This window comes from Loxodonta africana, chromosome 22, assembly GCF_030014295.1.
Source record: "Loxodonta africana isolate mLoxAfr1 chromosome 22, mLoxAfr1.hap2, whole genome shotgun sequence".
In the NCBI taxonomy this organism is placed as follows: Eukaryota; Metazoa; Chordata; class Mammalia; order Proboscidea; family Elephantidae; genus Loxodonta; species Loxodonta africana.
In genome coordinates, this window is record NC_087363.1 from 29759986 (window position 1) to 29786615 (window position 26630).

The 26630-nt window shown below is 44.0% G+C and overlaps 1 protein-coding gene across 1 annotated transcript in view; it reads right to left on the minus strand.

Moving 5' to 3' along the window:
- GASK1A (golgi associated kinase 1A) overlaps positions 1 to 8474 on the minus strand; it is a 67776-nt gene extending 59302 nt beyond the window's left edge. Inside the window, exon 1 of the mRNA XM_003409926.3 lies at positions 8195 to 8474. Coding sequence (XP_003409974.3) covers positions 8195 to 8197 — 3 coding nt within the window. The 5' untranslated portion in view covers positions 8198 to 8474. The remainder of the gene's footprint in view (positions 1 to 8194) is intronic.
- Between the last annotated feature and the right edge of the window lie 18156 nt (positions 8475 to 26630).

Sequence of the window (26630 nt, forward strand, 5' to 3'; positions counted from 1 at the left end):
TCCACCATTTTGCCATCTGAAGTGATTTTCTTATGTGTTGTAAATTCTACCTCTATGACGTTAATGAGGCAGGATTAGAGGCAGTTAGATTAATGAGGCAGGACTCAATCTACAAGATTATGTTGCGTCTTAAATCAATGTTTTTTGAGATATAAAAGAGAGAAGCAAGCAGAGGGACAGGGGAACTTCATACCACCATGAAAGTAGTGCCAGGACCAGAGTATGTCCTTTGGACCCGGGGTCCCTGCACTGAGAAGGCCCTAGACCAGGGGAAGATTGATAACAAGGACCTTCCTCCAAAGCTGACAGAGAGAAAGCCTTCCCCTGGAGCTCACACCCTGGATTGGGACTTCTAGCCTACTAGACTGTGAGAGAATCAACTTCTCTTTGTTAAAGCCATCCGCTTGTGGTATTTCTGTTATATCAACACTAGATAACTAAGATAGTGGCACAAAGAGTTTGTGCTCAACTGCTAACCTAAGATTGGCGGTTTGAACCCACCCAAAGGTGCCAAGAAGAAAGGCCTGGTGATCTGCTTCCATTAAGATTAGGCCAAGAAAACCCTATGGAGCAGTTTTGTTCTGTAACACATGGGGCTGCCATGAGTCGGAATCACCCGGACAGCAACTAACAATAGCAAAATTTACATACGATAAAACTAAAACTGTTTGTGTACATTCTATGAGTTTTCATACGTGTATAGACTTGTGTAAGTGCCACCACAATCAGGATTCAGAACAGTTCCGTCACCCAGAAAACCCCCTTGTACTTCCCCTTTGTAGTCACAGCCCTCCCGCCCCTGGCAACCACGGATCTGTTCCCCACCCCACGCCTTGCCTTTTCCAGGCTGTCACATAAATGGAATCACAGAGCATCTAACTTCTTGAGGTTGAGTTCTCCCGCTCAGCGTAACGCCTGAGATTCACTCCCGTTTCTGCATGTATCAAAATTTTGTTCTTTTTTAATGCTGATCAGTCTTCTCTTGTGTGGACGTATCACAGTTCGTTTATCTATTCTACAACCAAGGGACATTTGGGTTGCTTCCAGGTTTTGGCAATTATAAATAAAGCTACTATAAACATTCGTGTAAGAGTTTTTGTGTGAACATATGTTTTCATTCCTCTTAGGTAAATATAGAGGAATGGGATTTCTGGGTCACATGGCAAGTGTGTGTTTATCTTTATGAGAAACTGCTAAACTTTTCCAGAGCGGCCACACCACTTCGCATTTTCATCATTAATGTGTGAGAGTTCCAGCCGCTCTGCATCCTGGCCGGCACTGATACTGGCAAGGTTTTTGGTTTTAATCGTTGTTGTTGTATTTTGTTTTTTTAGCTATTCTAATAGGTGTGCAGTGGCTCCCCACTTCCACACTTACCAAAGTCCAGGCCATCCTAGGACACTCCCTGCCCTGGAGCCTCCCCATAACCCTCACCCCTCAGGCTGGGCCCCTTCTTTCTCTGCTCTCCCATCAGAGCAGTTAGCTCACAGAACCGAGGCGTTTCTTCATGCCTCCTTCTCCCCTAAACCCAACACCTGCTCCTGCCATACAGACACACAGGCATACACACACACGCACACACACAGGCATACACACACGCGCACACACAGGCACACACACACGCACACCCAGGCACAGGCACACACGCGCACACACAGGCACACACACACGCACACACACAGGCACACACAGGCACACACACGCACACACAGGCACACCCACGCACACCCACGCACGCACACAGGCACACACGCACGCATGCACACACAGGCACACACACACAGGCACACACGCACACACACAGGCACACACACACGCACACACACATACACACAGAGGCATGCATACATACACAGGCATACACACAGACATAAGCATACACACACACATACACACGCACATACGCAAGCATACATACACACACAGGCATACACACATACACACACACAGGCATACATACAAACATACATACACAGGCATACATACAAACATACATACACACACAGGCATACATGCACACACACAGGCATACATACACATGTACACACAGGCATACATACACACAAACATACATACACACACACAGGCATACATACAAACATACATACACACAGGCATACATACATACACACAGGCATGCATACATACACACACACACAAACGTGCATACATACACAGAAACAGGCACACATACACACAGAGGCAGCCTCACCAGACTATGCACTCCCCAAGGGCAGGGCCTATGTTATTTACCTTGGTATCTTCTGCCCTAGTACACTGTCTACCTTAAAGCAGGTGTTTCCTGAATGGATGGATGGGTGGGTGGATGGGTGGGTGGGTGGGGGGATGGACGGATGGATGAAAACGTGTCAGGGAAAGAGAGAGCACTAATGCACACATACCCATAGATCATGAGCCTCCCTACATGGCCTTTTAGATATGACACTCAAGAATTCAAAAGCCACTTGGCAGTAAGACTCAGGCCCTGACCAAGGATTTACATGTTGTCCAGAACCAGTCAAGGCCTGGAGACCTGAGCAAGGCTCCTACTGTTTCATCATCCCCCTCCCAACTACCTACCCCCGCCCCAGGATTCACCAGCTGATATCAAGCCAGGCAGCTTCTTACTTCCGTTTAAGGAGCAGCTGTGAAGCCACCAGGCTGGGCCCTGGGGAGCCACCAGGCCAGACCCCAGACCACTTCCAAGAGGGGGGATCCTCAAGAGTTGTGGGTTCCACAAACCTTTGTTCCCATTCTCCCTTTCAAGCCAGGTACCCCTTCAGACACATCCAGACAATATAGGAATTGCACTCCAAACTCTCCAGATGGAAATACTTCAGTAGTCACATCAAGACGATCCAAACAAATACAGCCCCAGATGGCTCGCAGCACCCAGGCCTCCAGCAAACCTGACACGCTCTGTGTCTACACCAGGTACCTTGAGTGGGGAAGGAGGCTGGGCCTCCCAGGCCTGTTGTGAGGGGACTATCAGGGAATCTGAGGCCCATCTGAAGTACCTTTCTCCCACCGGCCTCAGAAACAGAGAGCTGAGGAACTAATTTCTTTGTGAATTTGTTCCCCCTCACCACCACCACCATTTTTTGGACCACCCGCTTGCGTGGTTTGACTGGGGCCAGTGGGTTGGTTGTCTACAAGCATCGGCTCTCAGGCCCAGCCCTGCACAGAGCCTGGGTGGTATATGGAGCAGGGGCTGCAGGTGAGGGGGGTGTCCTCAAGAGTGGGAGCGATGGTGTCAAATTCCCCACAAGGCTCCCAGGGCTGCATTCCATGTCCTGGTTCTGATTCCAAAACCGGTTTAACCTCTACTTCATCTGAACCTGAGAACCTGAGGGGCGCATCAGACCTTCTGCAAGAGGATTCCGGGGGGCACCCCAGCAGTATGACCTCAGGCGCCTGCAGCAGTCTCATCAGAGAGCAAGCAGGCCCAGGGGACACATGACTGCACAGACATCTCCCACAGGCTAGGCTTTTCCTGCCTGGTAAGAAGAGAGATATAAGGGATCAAGAAAAGGTTTTTAGACTAGAACCTGTTTATAGCTGACCCACCCTTAGGGGGGTCCCAGAACCAGCCCCCCAGCCGATATGGAATGAAAGGTATCTGTAACTGCCTCACCATTCCTTTAAACAAAAACAAACCCAATGCCACTGAGTCGATTCCAGCTCAAAGCGAGGCTATAGGACACAGTAGAACTGCCCCATAAGGTTTCCAAGGAGCGGCTAGTGGATTTAAACGGTTGGCCTTTTGGTTAGTGGCCTGACAGAAAGAAAAACTATTTTTGTGGGTTCTCCGTAAAACCCGCATTCTTATAGCACGGTAGGGGTACCAAGTATTTTCACCTTCATGATTCCATTTGCTCCTCTGAACAAACCCATTATTATAGTCCCACTTCATAGACCGGGGCCAGAGGTTCAGAGCATTGGAGTGCTTACTGAGTCACACGTCACCCAGCATGGCACAAAGCCCACTCTGATTTCAAACCCTGTGCTTTTTGGAAAATATTTTGGTCGTATTTTGGTAGTTCCTCAAAAAGTTAAACATAGAAGTACCCTAAGATCCAGCAATTTTACTCTTGATTTGTTTTAACTTCAAAAGAATTGAAAGCAGGGACTCAAACAGCCACATGTACACCAATGTTCACTGCACCATCGTTCACAACAACCAAAAGGTGGAAACAACCCAAGTGTCTTTCGACAGACGAATGGATAAACAAGATGTGGTATAGCCGTACAATGGAATAATATTCAACCACAAAAAGAAGTTCTTATACATGCTACAACACAGATGAACTTTGAAAATATTATACTAAATAAAATAAGCCAGGCACAAAAGGACAAATAATTGTATGATCCCGCTTATATGAAATACATAGAAGAGGCCAATGCGTAGAGACGTAAAGTAGATTAGTGGTTATCGGGGGCTGGGGGAAAGGGGAATGAGGAATTATTGCTTAATGGGTACTGAGTTTCTGTTGGAGGTGATGAAAAAGTTTCGGAAATAAATAGTGGTGATGGTTTAAAAAAAAAAAAAAGGGAATCAAGTACTAATACACACTACACATGGATTAAAAGCAAACAAATAACAACTATGCCTTTTCTCCCCTGCTCCAAGCTGCACCAAATCCTTCAGGTTTATGAAGAAGCTGGGTGTTTAGTGATGGGACCTACCTGGGTAGAAGAACTAGGAGGCCCAGGCTCCAGCCCAACTCTAAGGGACCTTGAAGAAGACACATCGCTTCTGTGGCCTCAGTTCTTCACCTAGAGATTCACCTCTGAGTCTCAACCTCCAGGGATTTTAGCTCTGTCCTTCCGAGAAGAACTGACCCACTGTGGGCTCTCCCAGGACCCCCTTCTCCCACCCCTGGCCGTCTGATGACATCTCAGTAGAGCAAAGACAAGAGAAAACGCCCCCCATCTCCCTGGGGGCCATTTGGGCCCTCTCGGGAGATTGCCAGTAAAACCTCTGGTGGAGAAGAAGACTGAAGCAATTTGTTCTTGTGAGTTTGTCTAATTCCCACTTTGCTGGGCACTCAGCTCCCATTTCCACAGATCATTAGAAACTGGCCACATGCCATCAAAAACAGCCCCACGCTGGAAACAACCTACATGTCCACAAACAGGGAAATGACAATCACGAAGCATTCCAAGTATACTTACAAAGATATTTCAGAGATGTAGATATGGGAACATGTGTTTTGATATAAAGTAAAACAACTCACATTGCAAAGCTGCATGTTGAGTATACTACAACTCTTTCAAATAATAGAGAGAATAGGAGACACACCAAAACAATACTCACGGTTACCTGTAGAAGCTGGCAGTGTGGCTGTCATACACATTTATTCCCCCACCCCCAAGAGTCAGGAGGAAGCTTTTCTTTTAAATTGGCAGTAATAGTCTTAACTTCTTCTATCTATATTTTTCATCCAAAAAGTTCAGAGGCCCCACCATTGCTGCAAGGGAAGAAGGCGGCAAGCGTCCCAACCTTAGCTTTAAAAATATACGCACCAAGCCCTGACAGGGACCCACACCCTCCTCAAGATGCTCAAAAATGCCCCATGGATCCTGTGATCCAATGTTCACTTGTTCAGAAACACACTTAAGGATTCCAGGCTCTTAGCTTTATATTTTTAACCCAGAGTTTCCCATCTTGTGTACCCTGAATCAGTAATATGGTGGGTTAATAAGAAATTACTGGATAAATGTATACCATATTCGAACAAGTTTGGGAAGTCCACATCTTGGGTAAATGAGCTAAAAGAGGCTCCCCTAGTGGAAGGGCCCTCCAGGAGGGGAATGTAATATGTATCGCTTCCCAGACTAACTCTGGTGGTGTAGTGGTTAAGAACTACGGCTGCTAATCAAAAGGTCAGCAGTTCGAATCCACCAGGCGCTCCTTGGAAACTACGTGGCATTTCTACTCTGTCCTATAGGATCGCTATGAGTCAGAATTGACTAGATGCAACGCGTTTGGTTTGGTTTGTCCCAGACTAACTTCACCAAAACCTTCTGTTTTAGTACTAGCTGGAGGAATAAAGTTCTATACATGTGGGGGTATCTTGGGAAGTGCAACACTAAGCCCCAGCCTTTCCTGTTCCCTCAAACTTGACTGAGCACTGGCATGACCTGGGAAGCCTGAAAAAACCCATTGGTCCTGGTCCCATCCCAGATTTGGTCTGGGTGCAGCCCAAGCGGGATTGAGAACCACTTCTTCCTCAAACCCCCAGGGTTGGGGTCCAAGCTCAGAATTATTTATGCATCTTCGATTTTTGGAGCTAAATGGTGCCTCAAACGACATCTGGTCCAATCTTTCATTTCACAGAGGAAGAAACTGAGGCCCCCCAAGGATTCCGGGCTCCCTGCCTCCTCCCATGCTGTTTCCATGGTGCCAGGCTGCCCCATGGGCCCCCAGGCCTCTGGACCACAGGACTCTTCATTCACAGGGGGAAGCAAAGGAGAACCCTCAGCTCTCAAGGCCACTTAGCTGCCAAAGGTTGCCCATCCACCCAGCTCTGACAAACAGGCCCTGACACGGTGAAATTCTGACTCTCACCTGAGAGCTCGGATGTGAACGTGGGAGGCTGCACTGGCTGGTGAGTGCAGGAAGATTACACTGGCAGTGGGGCAAGAACTCCGTGCCTCTTTAGGCTGTCCAAGCAGAAGGCAGGTACGGTCTCTCCTCTGTGCATTCTGCCTCTGCCTTGGGGGCCAGCGAGGCTTTGCCATAGACGCCTTTCAAGCCAAGAGACCACTGCACAAAGTTAATGCCTTGGCACAACTCCCTTCTGGCAGCACTCTTTGGCCCAAACAGAATTTTGCAGTAAAAATCTCTACCCTTTTCCGTTTCCCATACTGTATCTGTGAACACTCCCCATTTTCAACCTTAAGATTCTATTATTTCTTTCTCTTTAGCACCATACTGTATCTGTGAACATTCCCCATTTTCAACCTTAAGATTCTATTATTTCTTTCTCTTTAGCATCTTTGAGAAAAAAAAAAAAAAAAACAGGATTAGGGAGAGGGTATTATGACAGTGAAGGTGAAATACACACACACACACACAGCGCCTCACAAATATCCTCCCTCAGGCCCCAGCCCCTGTTGACCAGCCCTCCATCACTGGTCCCCACACCTGTCGTGACACCCTTATATTCAAAGACCCAACACCCTACAGGGGAGTCTCTAGGTGCTCTTCTAAACGCCAAGCCCACAGCTAATCTCCTGGAGGCATATCCCAGGTGGGCCCCAATCTGCCCTCTGTGAGCCTGGCCGTGGGAGACACAGAGGAGCAGACAGGAGGGCCCCTTCAAGTTCCTTCAGAATTCCAACTTCACCCAGAGGCTGACCTGAAGGACACAGGACGGTCATGACCTGCAGGAATCTGACGGGGGCTGCTGGGAGCTTCTGCCAGAAAGCCAGATAAACCTGCCAGTCCTGAGGGAAACCCCTTTCCTGAGGTTACACGTGTGTCTGCCCGCACCACATTCTCAAAGGATTTACCTTTTCTGCTTGTGAGTGTCTGAGAGGTTTATCAACTGGAGAGAGAGGTGCAGAGGTCCTCCCCTTCATGCAGAACATCCCTGACTGCCCAGTGCTGCCACACCTGCCCTGTGGTCCCCAGAGGGATGTGGTCCTGTCCAGGAAGTGGGAAGAGGTGGATACTAGGAGCTAGGGGATAAAAGGTGAACCTTACCAGGGCCAATTTAACTCCGTGGTAATAAACGTAAGGCATTATTTTTCATATGAAAATATGGCTAAGTTATAGATAATACAAAATTCCCATGCATTTTTGAGAAGAAAAAAAGTGACTTCAAAGGCGTCTCACTGAGCAGAGGCTGCTTGGGTGTCCAGAGGAACCCTTCCCTCTCTCTGCTCTGTGCGTCGGGTGAAGTTTGCACAGAGCGTTGGCTGGGTTACGGTTCTGCCAGCCTGTGTGGGTGCATAATGAAAGCTCCCCTATGAAGATCCTCCCCCCAAAGACGACAGCAAAGCTGACAGTCCCAGGTCCTGGGTGCCAAACTGAAAGGCCGCCCGCGTCCCCATGCAACTGTCGGGGAACACCTCGGACCCCAGGAGGCAGCGCGGACTGCAACCGCCAGGAGACAGCGCGCTCTGCCCGCACCACCTGTCCACTCCTCACCTCGCCGGCCCCTGCGTCCCCTCCCACGGTCCCTACCATGTCCCTCACGGTGGTGGGGCGGCTCCTCGGCGCGCTCAGCCTTCTCGGGGGCTCATCTTGCGGTCCCAGGCCGCCCCCGAGGCCGTGGCTCCCCGGGCTTCCAGGGACTCGCGGCTGCGCTGGCCTCGGGTTTCCCGGACGGAAGGTCCACAGCGTCCCCGCGACCAAGGGGACCCCGGACTCTGGGATGCTCCGCGGGTGGGGTTGTTAGAGGAGGTCTGGGTGGATGCACGACGGGACCTCCGAGGATCTCCGGGTCCGCAGGAGCCCTCCGGCAGCCTCGAGCCTCTGCCCTCTTCTGGGGACGTTTGCAGAGTTTGCCAAGTCCCTGCCGCGCGTCCCGGCCCAGCCTCCCCGCTCCCCCGAAAGCGCGGAGGAGGGAGCTCCTTTCACAATAAAAGCCCTGCCCCGGGCTCGGGCAGCCCAGCCGCCTGGAGCTGGAGGGACTGGGGTGGGGGCTGGGGGCAGGTGAGAGGAAGGGACAGGCCCCGCCCCGCGCCCCGCGGGTGAGGTGCCCAGGCCGGCGGCGAGGGGCGCTGCGCCTCTAAGGCGTACGAGTCCTCTATGAGTCCGCGGCAACCTGGGGGCCCGGCGGAGGGTCGCCGGAGCTGCCATCCTCCCTGCAAACCTTTAGAAAGACAAGTCTTTTTTGCTAGGATCTAATCGCCTTGCTCGGGTTTGGCCCCCAAGGGCGGTTTGGAAGGAAACACAGAATGAAAATCCGTGGATCACTTAAGGTCATTAACAATGAACAGTTTTCCTCCTCGGGAATTGTTAGGTGCGGCGGGGTCGGTTTAGACTCATAACCACCTATGTACAAGAGAACGAAACACTGCCCAGTCCTGCACCGTCCTCACAATCGTTTGAGCCCATTGTTGCAGCCACTGTGTCAGTCAATCTCTTTGAGGGTCTTCCTCTTTTTCACTAACTCACTGCTTTACCAAGTATGATGTCCTTCTCCAGGGATTGGTCCTTCCTGATAACATGTCTGAAGTACATAATAAGAAGTCTCCCTATCCTTGCTTCTAGGGAGCATTCTGGCTGTACTTCTTCCAGGACAGATCTGTTCCTTCTTCTGGCAGTCAATATCCTTCACCAACACCGTAATTCAAAGGCGCCAAATCTTCTTCAGTCTTAACCTTATTCATCGTCCAGCTTTCACATGCATATGAGACAACTGAAAATACCACGGCTTGAATCAGGTGCACCTTAGCCCTCAAAGTGACATCTCTGCTTTTTAACACTTTAAAGACGTCTTTTGCAGCAGATTTGCCTGGTGCGATACGTCATTTGATTTCCTGACTGCTGCTTCCATGGGCTTTGATTGTGTCTCCAAGTATAATAAAATCCTTGACCACTTCAATCTTTTCAGTTTATCATGATGTTGCTTATTGGTCCAGTTGTGAGGATTTTTGTTTTCTTTATGTTGAGGTGTAATCCATACTGAAGGCTGTGGTCTTTGGTCTTCATCAGTAAGTGCTTCAAATCCTCTAAGCTTTCAGCAAGCAAGGTTGTGTCATTTGTGTATTGCAGGTTGTTAATGAATCTTCCTCTAATCGTGATGCCAAATTCTTCTTCATATAGTCCAGCTTCTCTGATTATTCGCTCAGCATACAAATTGAATAAGTATGGTGAAAGGATACAACCCTAACACACATTTTCTGATTTTAAACCACACAGTATCCCCTTGTTCTGTTTGAACAACTGCCTTTTGGTCTACGTACAGGTTCCACATGAGCACAATTAAGTGTTCTGGAATTCCATTCTTCGCAATGTTATCCATAATTTGTTATGATCCACACAGTTGAATGCCTTTGCATAGTCCCAAAAACACAGGTAAACATCTTTCTGGTATTCTCTGATTCCAGCCAAGATCCATCTGACACCAGCAATGATATCTCTTGTTCCAGGTCCTCTTCTGAATCTGGCTTGAATTTCTGGCAGTTCCCTGTCAATGTACTGCTGCAACCATTTTTGAATTATCTTCGGCAAAATTTTACTTGCTTCTTATGTGTGATATTAATGATATTGTTTGATAATTTCTGCGTTCTGTTGGGTCATCCACAAATATGGATCTCTTCCGGTCAGTTGGCCATGTAGCTGTCTTTCAAATTTCGTGGCATAGCCAAGTGAGCGCTTCCAACGTTGCATCCATTTGTTGACACATCTCAGTTCGCATTCTGTCAGTTCGTAAAGCTTGTTTTTGCCAATGCCTTCAGTGCAGCTTGGACTTCTTCCTTCAGTACCATTGGTTCCCGATCATATGCTACCTCCTGAAATGGACCAATTTTTTTTGATATAGTGACTGTGCATTCCTTCCATCTTATTCTGATGCTAATGAACATTAGTGTCTATTTACCTATTCATGTCATTTTTTGAAAGTGAAAACATACAATATTTGTCTTTTTGTGATTGACTTATTTCCCTCAACATAATGTCCTCCAAGTTCATCCACATTGTACGATGTTTTGGGAACTCTTTTCTCTTTATCACTGTTTGGTATTCCATAGTATTTATGTAACACATTTGACTTATTCATTTATCCATTAATGAGCACCTAGATTGTTTCCATCTCTTGCTACTATGAATAGTGCTGCAGTGAATATAGGTGTGCATATGTCTGTTCAGGTCATTTCTACTAGATCCCTAAAATATATACCTAGAAGTGGAATTTCTGGGTCATATGACAGCTCTACCTCTGGTTTTTTGAGAAACTACCAAACTGTTTTCCACAACAGCTGTACCCACCCCCATCTTTATTTGGTTGTTGTTATTGCTGCAAAGCCACATGTAAGCTAGCATTTGCCCAGTCATCCCTTTTTCCTATGTACAGCATACTGACATCAATTACATCCGTCATGCTGTACAAACTTCACCCACATTCGGTGCCACTTTTTCCATTACTATAAACAAAAAGTGACTACTACCTAAGGAGTACTTGTCCCTCTTTCCCCTCACCCCACCCCCTGGTAACCATTAATGAACATTAAACCCATTCCCATCGCTGTACCATTCTGCATTCCCACCTTAATGGATGAAGATTCCTTCTTTCTCCTTTGCTCCAGATGAGTGAAGACCAGTAGTTGTATCTTAGATGGCTGCTCGCAAGCGTTTAAGACCCCAGACACTATTCACCGGTCTAGGATGTAGAACATAAACTTTATGCCAATTGGCTGAGTAGTCCCACAAGACTATAATCCTGAATCTTCAAACCAAGAAAACTAATCCCACGAGGCAATGCGTTATATCTAAGAAGTATCTGTTTCTGTGACCCTTATTTGTTTTATACCTTAGTGAAAAAAAAGAATTTTTTTTTTTTTTGCTTTAAGACTTTTATGTCTATGTTTCTGAGAGATAATGACCTATAATTTTCCTTCCTTGAATTGTTATTGTTGGGTTTTGGTATCAGGGCCTCATCAGATGAATTAGGAAATGTTCTCTTTCTTTATTCTCCAAAAAAGTTTGTGTAGCTATCTGTGCTTAGAGTTTTCTTTGTGGGAAGACTTTTAATTATGAATTGAATTTCTTTAACAGTATTCAGATTTTCTGTTTATTCTTGTGTCACTTTTGTGAAGTTGAGTTTTTTTTTTTTAAAGAATTTGTTCATCTAAGGTGTCAAATTTATTGGCATGAAGTTGTCCATAATGTCCTCTTATGTTTTTAATGTCTTTTGTGGTCACCTGTGAGGCAGAATGGAACCCCCACCCAAAATTGGTTTGGATGTCAAAACTGATGACGCCATGCACGTACCAAGAGGGTATGAAGAAATGTATTACTTACATATTGCGGTTTTCTGGAAAAGCAGGGAATACACCCAAACCACTTTGAAAGTGGCTTGAGAGGGCAAGGAGGGGTGAGTGACTTGGAGCTTTATTGTGGTTAGGAGGTAGGGCTGGAGTGAGGGTTCCCAGTGTGCAGGCAGGGCCTTGCATAGTTTAAAATTACTTTCTGCTGGTGTCAAGGAAGGGGGCGTATGGGCTCTCTTATTGGTTTGCCCAGATATGGGCAAATGAAGAAAAGGGAGAAGTGGGACTCGAAATCTGTCAGAAATCAAACATCAATAATGGAGTCAGACTCTTTATTACATAATTGTTGTTGTTAAGTGCCATTAAGTCGATTCTGACTCATAGCGACCCTATGGACAACTGAGCGAAACACTGCCCGGTCCGGCACCATCCTCACAATTGCTGCTGTTTGAGCCCATTGTTGCAGCCACTGTGTCAATCCACCTCCTTGAGGATCTTCCTCTCTTTCACTGGCCCTTTACTTTACCAAGCATGATGTCCTTCTCCAGGGACTGGTCCCTCCTGATAACATGTCCAAAGTATGTGAGACGAAGTCTCGCCATCCTTGCTTCTATGGAGCATTGTGGTTGTACTACATCCAAGACAGATTTGTTAGTTCTTCTGGCAGTCTATGGTATATTCAATATTCTTCACCAACGCTAGAATTCCAAGGCATCAATCTTCTTTGGTCTTCTTTATTCATTGTCCAGCATTCACATACATATGAGGAAATTGAAAACACCATAATAAATCTTAATACTTACTGAAATAATTGATAGTTACCTTGTTGCCTACACTTGGGACACAAGATAAACAAGTATGAAAATGAGGTATATATAGCCCTGACTCTTTGCACCGGGCCAGAGAATTAGCATTAAATGTGATATATCCTCCCTGGCTGTGCTGTGATTGTTCTACAAGTGAGAACTAGTATTAAAGAATTCCAGAAAAAATGTAATTATTGACACTGTTCATTTACCCATGGCAATAAGCTAAACATGGACCCTTGACTAAACAAATAATAAGAAGCTTAAAGAATATCTTTTATGTAAATTATTTCCATTTCAATACTTACAAAGACTACAGAATGGAGGGAAGGCATCATTTTGTATTTACACTTATAAGAATGTAGGCTTATAAAGGTTAAATGGCTTGCCTGCAGCTTCTGCTTTCTGGAGCAATAATTTTAGGCAAAGATTTTGAAACACAAATGTCAGAAATATATTTAATACATTTTAATAATAAGTTTAATATTGAAACAAATATATGTGTATGTAATGGTTTGGGATGAAAAAAAATTAATGCTGGCAGTGAGACAGTTTAACACCACATACCTAGTCCTGACCCCTGGAGTCTGAATTTCCTCTGGGGATATCTTTTTTTATTGTGCTTTAAGTGAAAGTTCACAAATCAAGTCAGTCTCTCATATAAAAACTTATACATACCTTGCTATGTACTCTTAGCTGCTCTCCCCCTAATGAGACAGCACACTCCTCCTCTCCATCCTGTATTCCCTGTGTCCATTCAACCAGCTCCTGTCCCCCTCTGCCTTCTCATCTAGCCTCCAGACAGGAGATGCCAACATAGTCTCAAGTGTCCAACTGATCCAAGAAGCTCACTCCTCATCATCATCCCTCTCCATCCCATTGTCCAGTCCAATCCCTGTCTGAAGAGTTGGCTTTGGGAATGGTTCCTGTCCTGGGCCAACAGAAGGCCTGGGGGCCATGACCACCAGGGTGCTTCTAGTCTCAGTCAGACCATTAAGTCTGGTCTTCTTACTAGAATTTGAGGTCTGTGTCCCACTGCTTTCCTGTTCCCTCAGGGGTTCTCTGTTGTGTTCCCTGTCAGGGCAGTCATTGGTTGTAGTCAGGCACCATTTAGTTCTTCTGGTCTCAGGATGATGTAGTCTCTGGTTTGTGTGGCCCTTTCTGTCTCTTGGGCTCATAATTACCTTGTGTCCTTGGTGTTCTTCATTCTCCTTTGATCCTGCTGGGTTGAGACCAATTGATGCATCTTAGATGTCTGCTTGCTAGCATTTAAGACCCCAGATGCCACTCACCAAAGTGGGATACAGAACGTTTCCTTAATACATTTTTTTATGCCAATTGACCTAGATGTTCCCTGAAACCATGGTCCTCTCTGGGGATATCTTGGTGGAAAAGTTCAAGAACTACTGCATAAGGGATGCAACTCCTAATAAAACAAAACCCCAATCTTCCAGGAACAAAGGATTTACCTCGAGACAGCAAAAGGTAGTGGGACTGATAGGCCCTAACTCACTCCCCCTATAAATTGTTAACTTTCCCTTGGAGTTATCTAATTCCTCTTGCCGGTGGTCTGACCCTTGGTTTATTCATGTATGCTGCCTCTCTAGCTGAGGCAAAGACAAATATAGCCAAGCAGGGACAAAAATTCACCTTCTATTTTTCCTAAGTCTTTAAGTGGTACGGCCTAGGTTTAGACCCTTTTTGAGCCTCAGTGCCTCTGTCTATAAAATGGAAAATAGTTACCTCAAGACAAGAATTACCTTAGGTGAAGGGAAGGACAACACACAATACAGGTGATTCAGCACAACTAGAATAAACTAAAAGCTAAGAAGTTGCCTGAATACAACCAAACACCTCGAGGGACAGAGTAGCAGGGGCGGGGGCCCGGGGACCATGGTTTCAGGGGACATCTAGGTTAACTGGCATAACAAAGCTTATTAAGAAAATATTCTGCATCCCACTTTGGTGAGTGGCACCTGGGGTCTTAAAAGTTAGCAACCGGCCACCTAAGATGCATCAATTGGTCCCAACCCACCTGGAGCAAAGGAGAATGAAGAACACCAAAGAGTCAAGGAAAATATGAGCCCAAGAGACAGAAAGGGCCACATAAACCAGAGACTCCATCAGACTGAGAGCAGAAGAACTAGGTGGTGCCAGGCTATCATCAATGACCGCCCCAACAGGGAACACATCAGAGAGTCCCTGAAGGAGCAGGGAGAAAAGTGGGGTCGCAGAACTCAAATTCTAGTAAAAAGACCAGAGTTGTTGGCCTGACTGAGACTAGAGGGACCCCAGAGGACATGGCCCCCGGACTCTCTCTGTTAGCCCAGTGCTAAAACCATTCCCAAAGCCAACTCTTCAGACAGAGATTAGACTGGATTATAAGACATAAAATGATACTGGTGAGGAGTGAGCTTCTTGGCTCAAGTAAACACATGAGACTATGCAGCCAGCTCCTGTTCAGAGGCGAGATGAGGAGGTAGAGGGGGACAGGAGCTAGCTGAATGGACACGGGGAATGCAGGATGGAGAGGAAGAGTATGCTGTCACACTGTAGGGAGAGCAACTAGGGCCACATAACAATGTGTGTATAAGTTTTTGTATGAGAAACTGACTCGAATTGTAAACTTTCACTTAAAGCACAATAATATAAATAGATTAAAAAAAAAATACAAAATCTCCATTCCAAAAAAAAAATGTTACCCCAAGGGGCTTTTGGAAACAGTACAAATAAAATTAAATGTACATGAAAAGGCCTAGTGCTATGCCTGGTGCCTTGTGGGTACCCAGTAAGTGAGGTTAATTGTTAGTTAAATCCACCCATTCTGGAAGCAGATATAACTGATATGGACCTGGAGCTTCCTTTAGACTAGATGACCAACTGTCCGGTTTTCTCAGGACTGTCCCAGTTTTAGCACTGTTCAGTCCTGTGTCCCAGGAAATCTCTCACGAGGACATAAAAAGTCTTGGTTCTCAGTGAGGGGGTGGGGAGATACAGAACCCATATGGCTGCCCCCAAAAGAGGGGCAAGCAACACAGTTTTTAGCGTTGACTGGATACGCCATAGATTGTCTGCCTTCTGTGGTTGCTGTTGCTAGCTTTTCCCTTGGCCATTATCGTTGGCCGCCATGATTTGCGATTCACAATACTGGAACTTCCACTGTGTCCTCACTCCAAGTGAGGCCACTTAAGTGTGTTGTAATCATGAATGTTAACAGTTTGTCTTTCGGTTTTGCCTTTGGATTTGAAATAGTGCTTTTTAAATTTTTAACATTGTGACTATTATGACCATACTTTTTTAAGCATTAAGATAATGAAAACGAGAATGATTACTATATCAATGATGGCATGACCCAGACAACACCAAAAAAGAAAGCTAAATGACTTATTTAATGACAGAAGGACACGTACAACTGGATTAGGAAAGTGAATAACCAAAACAGAACATACTGGGCAATACGCAGAAACGAATTTGAGATTGGGCTTGGTAGAAAAGGAGATCTGAAAACACATACGGGGGCTGAATCTCACAAGTCTGGGATTCATATTTCATATTCATATTTCTAGTTTGAATGATACTTTAAATCAATCAAAAGTTGTTTTTTAATTAAAAACAAATGTTTCCTCTTCACCAAAAGACAACAGTGCCCCATCGAAAATAAAGGCCACTGAATTAGTTTGGGCTTACCACCTAAATGAACACGTTATTTTATCATTCCCTTGATTGCTCTATGAAACTGAACATAGTCACATTTCCTGATTCGGTGGTTGCAACATAAATGTCCTGGGGGTGAACACAAGGGGATAATCTGATAATAGGTGTGTTGGGCCGTACAGTGCAGAGCTCATTCTGTCACACCTCACCAACAGCCATGCCTTCCACATGCACCAAGCAAGGCATCAAATCATGACAAGAGAAAATGTTGCCCCTAGCTCTTAGGTACTTGGATTTGAAAAATGGAGTTTCAAATTTCTTCTTGATTTCTGTGAGGATTTTAATAAAACCACAGAAAACATAGTATCTTGTCCAAATACAAACTAGACTTTGCTCATCGATCTACATATTCAACAGACGGTGCAAACATAAATTTTAGTAAATTCTGTTTAGTCTTTAAACTCTTACAAAAGAGAAAGAAAATGAAAAGATCTTACTTGCTAGATGTCCTGCATACCTTGTACAGAACTCTGCTGGAAAGGGGTTTGATTTACTTACCTGTGAGTTTGAGGGCTTTATGATTAAAGTTTTTGATCACTTTTTAATTTCCTCAAAGCATACAGAAGCACTGAATGAGGTTTTTGGCTTTACAGATATGGAAGGAGCCTCTTTATACCTGTGCCAAAAAAATGGCTGTCCTCATTGCCAGCCACAGAAAAGATATTCAAAGGTTGGGCTGCCATAAATTCACATTTTCAAAGTGTGCGACAAGAAGGATGTCCATCTCCCATGTGGAAATACCTTGAAGATGAGAATAGAAAAAGGGGTTACCCGGAAATGTATGTGCTGCTTCTCCAGAGCCTTTGGTGATCTTTGATGAGCCGTAAGGAGCTTCTAAAAAGGTGAACTGCCTGCATCTGAGTGGTTTGATTTTCTGGGTAAGTTGTAGCAAAAACACATATTTTAGAAATACGCCTGCTTCAAAACTCCAAAAATTGTCACCAGAAAAGGGCAGCCAAGTTAAACAAGACGTTCTCAATTTATTAAAACTATAACTTCTTTTGAATCTAACTTCAAATTACCTCTGTTCTTTAAAACTATTTTCCCTGAGAAAGAAAGGTTTACTTCATAATGACATTTAATGTGCTCTGGCATGTTTAAAATGATCAATATATTAGGCATGGATAGTCTATATAATAGACATCTATATAGTAAATTGGCAGATGGAAAGGACCTGACTGGCAAACCACTGGTCTACCAAAACGTGCCTGTAGACACGAAGTGAATGGACATTTTTGCAGAGTTGGAAACTAATTCCTATAAGTCTAAAAACCTGCTGTTGCTAATGCGGAAAGTCCTAAGTAGCGCATGCTCCGGTACTGCTGTTAAGGGGATATTTAGCTTCTTGTTAACACGTTGGACTGACACCGGGAATCAGTGTGTGTTTGATGAGAACAGGTTTGTAAGTCAAAGTGATTTTCACCTCTGACTGTATTCCCTTTGACCACTGCATGAAAGAAAAAAGAGCTGTCCTAAGGGCTGCAGGGCAGTTAGACACGAATCATTGGAAAAGAATCAGGAAGAATGAAAATATCCTATTGTTTCATGGAACAGAGAGAAATATTTTAATTTTTTTAGTAAATATAGGTAGTATCTGTTTAATTAGTCCTACTGTAGTATTTTGGAAACCCTGATGGTGTAGTGGTTGAGAGCTACATCTGCTAACCAAAAGGTCGGCAGTTCGAGGCCACCAGGCACTCCTTGGAAACTCTCTGAGGCAGTTCTAGTCTGTCCTATAGGGTCGCTATGAGTCTGAGTCAACTCGGCAACAGGATTGTGGTATTTATAGGAGCCCTGATGGTGCAGTGGTTAAGTGCTCAGCTGCTAACCGAAATGTTAGTTGTTCAAACCCACTAGCCACTCCTCAGGAGAAAAGACCTGGTGATCAGCTCCCGTAAAGATTACAGCCTAAGAAAATATATGAGGAGCTTTACTCTGTCTTACAGCGTCCCTTTGAGTCAGAATTGACTCAATGGCACACAGCAACAACAATAACAACATTGTATTTATGTTTTCCTTTTAAAAAGCTTAAATAAGTACCTTAAGACTACATGATAATACGGTCTATGTGACTGTCCAATTAAGACAATTTAACTTTTAAAAAGAGTTAAATTTGTATATCAAAGAAAAGAAGCACTATAAAAATATTGTTTTTTGCATATATTTTTGTTTAACCTTATTATTAATTACTACTAATCACCATTGCTAAGTAGTCTTGTTTTGTTTAAATAGTAGCATTTATCTAACAGAAAAGTAAATAATACCAAATATGTACTTTTAAATAAACACCTATTTTCATATTTTTATGTTAAAGTAATAACATGCTGTTGTTTTATGCCATTGAATCGATTCCGATTCGTGGCAACAGCATGTGTCACGTAGTAGAACTGCTCCCTAGGGTTTTCTTGGCTACAATCTTCATGGTAGCAGATCAGCAGGCCTTTTCTTCCGTGGTGCTCTGGCTGGGTTCAAACCGCCAACCCTTCAGTTACCGGCAGAGTGCGAACTGTTTGCCCCACCCACATGCTGTTGTTGTTTGGTGCCGTCAAGTCGGTTCCGACTCATAGCAACCTGTTTGTACAACAGAAGGTCCTGAGCCATCCTGACAATCGCTGTTATGTTTTAGCCCATTGTTGCAGCCACTGTGTCAGTCCATCTCATTGAGGGTCTTCCTCTTTTTCGATGACCCTCTACTTTACCAAGCATGATGTCCTTTTCCAGGGACTGGTCCCTCCTGATAACATGTCCAAAGTACATGAGACAAAGTCTCACCATCCTTGCTTCTAAGGAGCATTCTGGCTGTACTTCTTCTAAGACAGATTTGTTCGTTCTTCTGGCAGTTCATGGTATATCCAATATTCTTTGCCAACACCATAATGCACACACATACATGTACAATTATTTATTGTATGGCCCCAGTGGTTAAGAATTATGGCTGCTAACCAAAAAGGTTGGCAGTTCGAATTCACTGGTCACTCCTTGGAAACCCTATGGGACAGTTCCTCTGTCCTATATGGTCAGAGTTGGAATCGACTCAATGGCAATGGGTTTGGTTTGGTGGTTTATGTTATTAAGGGTTCTTTTTGAATGGTATGGACAGTATTTTGTCTGGTAAACTTTTTTTTTGTCTTGGATTGGCTCTCTAAAAAGCTGGCCAGCCTACCTGCGTCAGTCTGTTTTTGCCACAATAATGCTATGTAACAAACCTCTCCAAAACTCAGTAGCCTCCAACATTTATTTCCACACCCAAGGGTCTTCAGGTTGACCGTGCTTTGACTGGTCTAGAATGGGTTCTGCTTCAAATGGATATGGCTGTAAGCAGTGCGCTGGGTTTAGGTCTGTCCTACCTGTCTCGTTCTGGGGATCAGACTAGAGGGAAAATGGCTACCCAGAGCTTGTTCTTCATATAGTGAATACCAGAGAGCAAAGCCAAACCATAGTGCGAGAGCACATATATGCCTCTGTTTGCTCACGTTACATTGATCAGAGTGAGTCCATGGCCAAGCCCACTGACAGTGGAGGGAAGTGTTCACAGTGAGGGGAAGAGAAGTGAGCATTTGCTGAACAATAATCACCACTCCAGCCCCCTTTAAGAGCTGCTATGGGCCCTACCCAATGACTTCCATTTACTTCCCATTGACCGTCCTTTTCTGCAAGTGAGGTTGTGAGCTGTATGATATTTTTGACTGAATATACTGCTGCCCGCTAAAACATAGGGATTCAGTGAGTGAAGAAAAAAGAGAGAATGGAAATTGGATGATAGCAGTCTCTACATTAAAGGAAGTTTCTTTCTCATTCATTCATTCATGGATTCAAAAAATGTTTGCGAAAAATCTTCCATGAGAGAGATCCCTGTTCTGGATGATGTAACCTATACGAACATGTTCCGTGGTTGCAGGAACCGGGCGAAGTAGAGTGGGCAGGGTTGATGGTCCTCATTTGTCAAGTGAGGAACCTGAAACCCGAGGAGGGGGCGTTGCTTTGCTGTGGACCATGTTTCGTGAGTGGTAGATGCAGCATTGCCTCCCTCCTGTCTTATTCCTTTATTCAAAAGCAGTTACTGAGTAGCTACTTGGTGCTAGGCAGATGGAGACAGAAGGCCCAGAGTCATCATTTTCTCTAAGGAGTTCATAATCCATGAGAAAAAAATATATATATATTTTTTAAATTTAACAAACTTGGCTATCTGTGTCCCTGTAGCTGTTGTTATGTGTCATTAAGTCAATCCCAACTCAGAGTGAGCCCATCTGGTAGAGCAGAACCGCCCCACAGGGTTTTCTAGGACGTAATTTTTACAGCAGCAGACCAGGTCTTTCTCCCATAGAGCCGCGGGTCGGTTCAAACCACGAACCTTTTGGTTAGCACCAGAGCGCTTAACCTTTGCACCACCAGTGCACCTTTCATAGTCTACCAGAGAGACCAAAAAGATAATACTTGCAACAGAGTAACTTCAGGGAACATGCTGTGCTGGGTCTTCAGATAGAGAGAATTGGGGTGGGGGAAGGTCAGGTTGGAAATAGAGTATGTCAAGGAAAAGCTTTGAGATGCAGGGAATTGCAGATAAGGAGGTCCACGTTATCAGAGGTCACCTTGGAGGAGTTTGCCTTTATTTAATCCCCAGAGTTACCGGGAAGCAGGCCAGTGGCAGGCCTACACTTACATTTTGGTAGTGACCTGTAGGATGGGGAAACCCTGATGGCATAGTGCTTAAGTGCTACGGCTGCTAACCAATAGGTCTGCAGTTCGAATCCACCAGGCACTCCTTGGAAACACTATGGGGCAGTTCTACTCTGTCCTATAGAGTCGCTATGAGTCAGAATCGACTCGATGGCAACGGGTATGGGTGTAGGTTGGATCGGAGGGAGCTAGAGACTAAGGAGCCCTGGTGGTGCAATGGTTAAGTGCTTGGCTGCTAACCAGGAGGTCTTCACTTTCAACCCACCACCAACTCCACAGGAGAAAAGACCTGGCTGTCTGCTCCCGTAAAGATTACAGCATAGGAAACACTATGGGCCAGCTCTGCTCTGTCCTATAGAGTCAATATGAGTCAGAATTGACTTGCAACACACACACAAAGTAAAGACTAGTCAGGGTTCCTCCGGGAATACAGTGAATGATGACAAAAGTTTGAGCCAAAGGAGTAGCAGTGAGGATGGACAGAAGGAGAGAGATTCCAAAGTCCGTTAAAATCACCATTGGGACGTGGGAGCCAAGGAAGAGAATCACTTACCTCAGCAGTTCTCCACCCTGGCTGTGCTTTAGAAGTAATTGTGATGTTTTAAAAATACACAGATTCTCAGCCTTGAAAATTTTGGTTCAGTAGTTCTGGGATACAGTCAGACATGAAACCACATTAAAGAATGTGCCAGTAGGGCAGCTGCCTGGGGTACCAATTATTAAGTAGCCCTCAGACGTCATTAGAACAAATTGGAAATCTGACTCGAGAACAGATCAAAGGTAAAGATAGACTTCGATGAGGTAGAAAGCGCCCTCTGGTGGAAATTACAAAATATTTCTCACTAGCCCCTGTTTCAAAGAGGCCTGGTCATGCAATGGTTTAGCCCTCAGCTGCTAACTGAAAAGTCAGCTGTTCGAACCTACCCAGGGGCTCCACAGGAGAAAAGACCTGGCAATCTGCTTCTGTAAAGACTACAGCCAGGGAAACCCTATGCGGCAGTTCTAGTCTGTCCTATAGAGTCACTATAAGTTGGAATCAACTTGACAGCACACAACAACAACAGCAGCACCTGTCTCAGTTGAGTGTTTTCCAACTTGAAAGGTCTGGATGTAACCAGAGGCCCTCCCAGCAACTTGGGAGCAGCCAACTGCCAATCTGTTGAAGATTTGAAAGTAAATAATGCATGAAGTGCTCTTTCCTAAATCCTCCAAAGGGGGGATTATTTGTTATCTGTATTTAAAACCCTTTAATATTGCTTCCAGAGCCCAGGTGGTACAGTGGTTAAGAACTTAGCTGCTAACCAAAAAGTTGGCAGTTGGAATCCACCAGCCACTCCTTGGAAACTACATGAGGCAGTTCTACTCTGTTCTATAGGGTCGCTATGGGCTGGAATAGACACGACAACAACGGGTTTTGTTTGGTTTGGGTTTTGTCTTGGAACACAATGAGTAAGAGAGAGCATGCAGGTGATAATGTTAGAGATGCAATGAGGGACCAGGTGCGGAAGGACTTACAGGATCTTGTACAACTGGAGATGTTACTCTGAGGGAGACAGGAAGCCATGTTAGCTGAGAGATGGGAAGCCATCAGGAGGTTTTCAGCACAGGACCAGCAAAATCTGATTTAAGCAGCTCTTTTCAAAAGCAATTTTATTCATGTAATCAGGATGGACTAGGTTATGCAACAGCAACAATTTCCAGATTTTTTTGATTTGTTTTACCAGCATTTCCAGGAAAGGTGTGCATATTTTTTTGTTTTGCTTTTTTCTTCAATATTATGTGGTGAGTGTAACAGTAGAATTTTTTATTAAAAAAAAAAAATTTTTAAGTAATAACTCTCCACTCTCCTCCCCCTAGCCCTTGGTAACCACTAATCTACTTTATACATTTGTTATTCTAGGTATTTCATATAAATGGGATCATATAATATTTGTCCCTTTGTGTCTGACTTATTTCACTCAACATAATGTTTTCAAGGTTTATCCATGTCATAGCATGTCTCAGAACTTCATTCCCAAATCTTAATGGCTTTACACAATAAATTTACTTCTCACTCTCATATCCAGTGAGGGCTGAGGAAGGCTCTCTGCCAGCTATAGTCACTCAGAGACCCAGGCTGACAGAGGCTCCATCTCTGCACATACCCCCTCATGTCTCCTTCCCAGTTGTTACCCTTCCCTCAGGGCAACCACTTGACTTCTAATGGCATAAATCAGCTTTGTCTGTTTGTGTACTTCATCGAAATGGGATCAAGCAGCAGGACTGCTTTTGTGGCTGGCTTCTTCCCCTCAACAGAATATTTGAGCATAGTTGTAGTTCCTCAAGTCCCACTTCTGTAAAACACTCCGTTGTGTGAATATATTACAATTTATTTATCCTTTTTACTGCTAACAGATATTTGGGTTGTTTCCACATTGGGGCCATGGTGAACAATGCTGCTATGAATATTCCTGTGAACATTTTGGTGAACATGCATAGGCATTTCTGTTGCGAATGGGTCTAGGGGTGTATTTGCTGGGTGAGAGGCAGTTTTCTAATGTGGTGATGCCTCTTGTTTATTCTTTTTTTTTAATTATTATTATGGTGAAAATATACAGACCAAAACATTTGCCAGTACAACACCTTCCACACTTACAATTCAGTGACACTGATTACATTTCTCATGTTCTGCCACCATTCTCGCTATTCTTTTCTAAAATACTCTACCACCATTGACATAAACTCAAACATGAACTTCCCCTTCCCACATCCCTGCCACCTCTGCTAACCATTAATAATCTTTGGTTTCTAGATATTTGCTTATTTCATATAAGTGAGCTTATACAATATTTCTGCTTTTGTGACTGAATTATTTCACTCAGCATGTTTTCAAGTTTCGTCCGTGTTGTGGCATGCATCAGGACTTCGTTTCTCTTTATGGTTGAGTAGTATTCCATTGTGTGTATGTACCACATCTTGTTTATCCATTTCTCTATTGATGGACATTTCAGTTGTTTCCACCTTTTGGCTATTGTGAAAAATGCTACACTTAGCATTGATGTACAGGTTTCTGTTTGCATTCCTGCCTTCACTTCTTCTGGGCATTCCAGAAGTGGAATTGCTGGGTCATATGGTAGTTCTGTGTTCAACTTTTTAAGGAATTGTTTTCTGTAGTGAAACCAAATTGTTTTCTGTAGTGGCTGCATCATTTTACATTCCCATCAGCAATGGATGAAGGTTCTACTTTTTCCACAACCTCACCAACACCTGTTATTTTCCTTTTTTTTTTTTTAATTATTGCCATGCTAATGGGGGTGAGGTGATATCTCATTGTGGCTTCTTACTCATTCCTGACACTCAGCACCAAACACGGGGTTTGGCACAATACAGGTGCCCAATAAATGTCCCCTGGATGAATGCATGGAGAATGAGGAAGTAAATGATAGGGAACCAGAATGGGTTGTCAACATCGTAGACATGTTGGGTCACAGAGTCATAGGCACAGCTCTCTGAAGCATGCTATCGGTGACGTAAACTGGCACGGCACATCTAAGATACTATGAAACAGTGGTCTGAATTATAGGGTTTCAGAATTGGAAGGAATAGTGTAAGCTAGAAGGAATAGCGTAAGCTTTGTCTCACATCTTTGGACATGTTATCAGGTGGGGACAAGTCCCTGGAGAATAATATCATGCTTGGTAGGGTAGAGGCTCAGTGAAAAAGAGGAAAATACTCAATGAGATGGATTGACACAATGGCTGCAACAACGGACTCAGGCATAACAACAATTGGGAGAATGGCACAGGACCAGGTAGTGTTTGCCTCTGTTGCACACAGGGTTGCTATTGAGTCAGAACCAACTCGACGGCACCTAACAACAACAGTCAAGCGCTTGGCTGCTAACTGAAAGGTAGGTGGTTCACACCCACCTGCCGCTTCAGGAGAGAAAGATGTGGCAGTCTGCTTCCTTAACAATTACAGCCTTGGAAACCCAGTGGGACCGTTCTGCTTTGTTCTACAGGGTCAATGTGAGGCAAGTCATTTCCACAATCATTGTTATGTTTGAGCCCAGCAATGCCACTGGGTACAAGATCAATATTTTAAGAATTAACTGTATTTCTATACACTAGTAACGACAAATTCAAAAGTACAATTAAAAAGACAATTGCAAAGTATCATCAAAAAGAATAAAATACTTAGAAATAAATTTAACAGAAAAGGTACAAGATTTGTACACTGAAAACTACAAAACATGGTTGGACGACATTAAAGACAAACTAAATAAGTGGAAAGGAGCCCTAGTGGCACAGTGGTTAACTGGCTGCTAACCAAAAAGTTGGCAGTTTGAATCCACCAGCAATTCCATGGGAGAAAGATGTGGCAATCCGCTTCCGTAAAAGATATAGCCTTGGAACACTATGGAGCAGTTCTACTCCATCCTATAGGGTCACTATGACTTGGAATTGACTTGACGGCAATGGGTTTTTAAATAAGTGGAAAGAAATCTCTTGTTCGTGGATTGGAAGACTTGATATTGTTAAGACGACAATACTCCCCAAATTGACGTACAAATTCAATGCAAACTCCTATCAAAACCTCTACTGAATTTTTGACAGAAGTTGACAAACTGATCCTAAAATTAATATGAAAATGGAAGAGACCCAGAAGTGTCAAAATGATACGGAAAAAGAAGAAAAAATTTGGAAGACTCACACTTCCCAATTTCAAAGCTATAGGTAATCAAGACTGAATGGTACTGCCATGAGGATATACATAAAAATCAATGGAACAGAACTGAGAGTCCAGAAATAAATCCATACATCTATGGTCAATTGATTTTCCACAAGTGTATCAACACTATTCAGTGTGGAAAGAACAGTATTTTCAACAAATGGTGATAGGACAACTGTATATTCTCATGCAAAAGAATGAAGTTGGATTCCCTACTTCACACCATATACAAAAATTAACTAAAAACAGATCAAGGACCTAAATATAACAACTAAAAGTACAAAACTCTTAGAAAACATAGGTATTCAATTTTGTGACCTTGGAATAGGGAGTAATGTTTTAGTTATTACAACATAAGAAAAAACAGATGAGTTGGACCTCGTCAAATTTAAAAACTTTGTGCTTCAAAGGACACTATCAAGAAAGTGAAAAGATAACCCACAAAATGAAATAAATATTTGCAAATCATGTATCTGGTAAGAGTTTAGTATCCAGGATATGTAAAGAACCGTAACAATGAAAAGACAAGTAACCCAATATAAATATGTGCAAAAGAATTTAATATACATTTTCTCCAAAGAAGATATACAAAAGACCAAAAAGCACATGAAAAGATGTTCAATCTCTTTAGTCATCAAAACCAAACCAATTGCTATCGACTAGATTCCAACTCATGGCACCCCTATGAGTCAGAGGAGAACTGTGCTCCACAGGATGTTCAGTAGCTGATTTTTCAGAAGTAAATCACCAGGTCTTTCTTCAAAGGTGCCTATGAGTGGA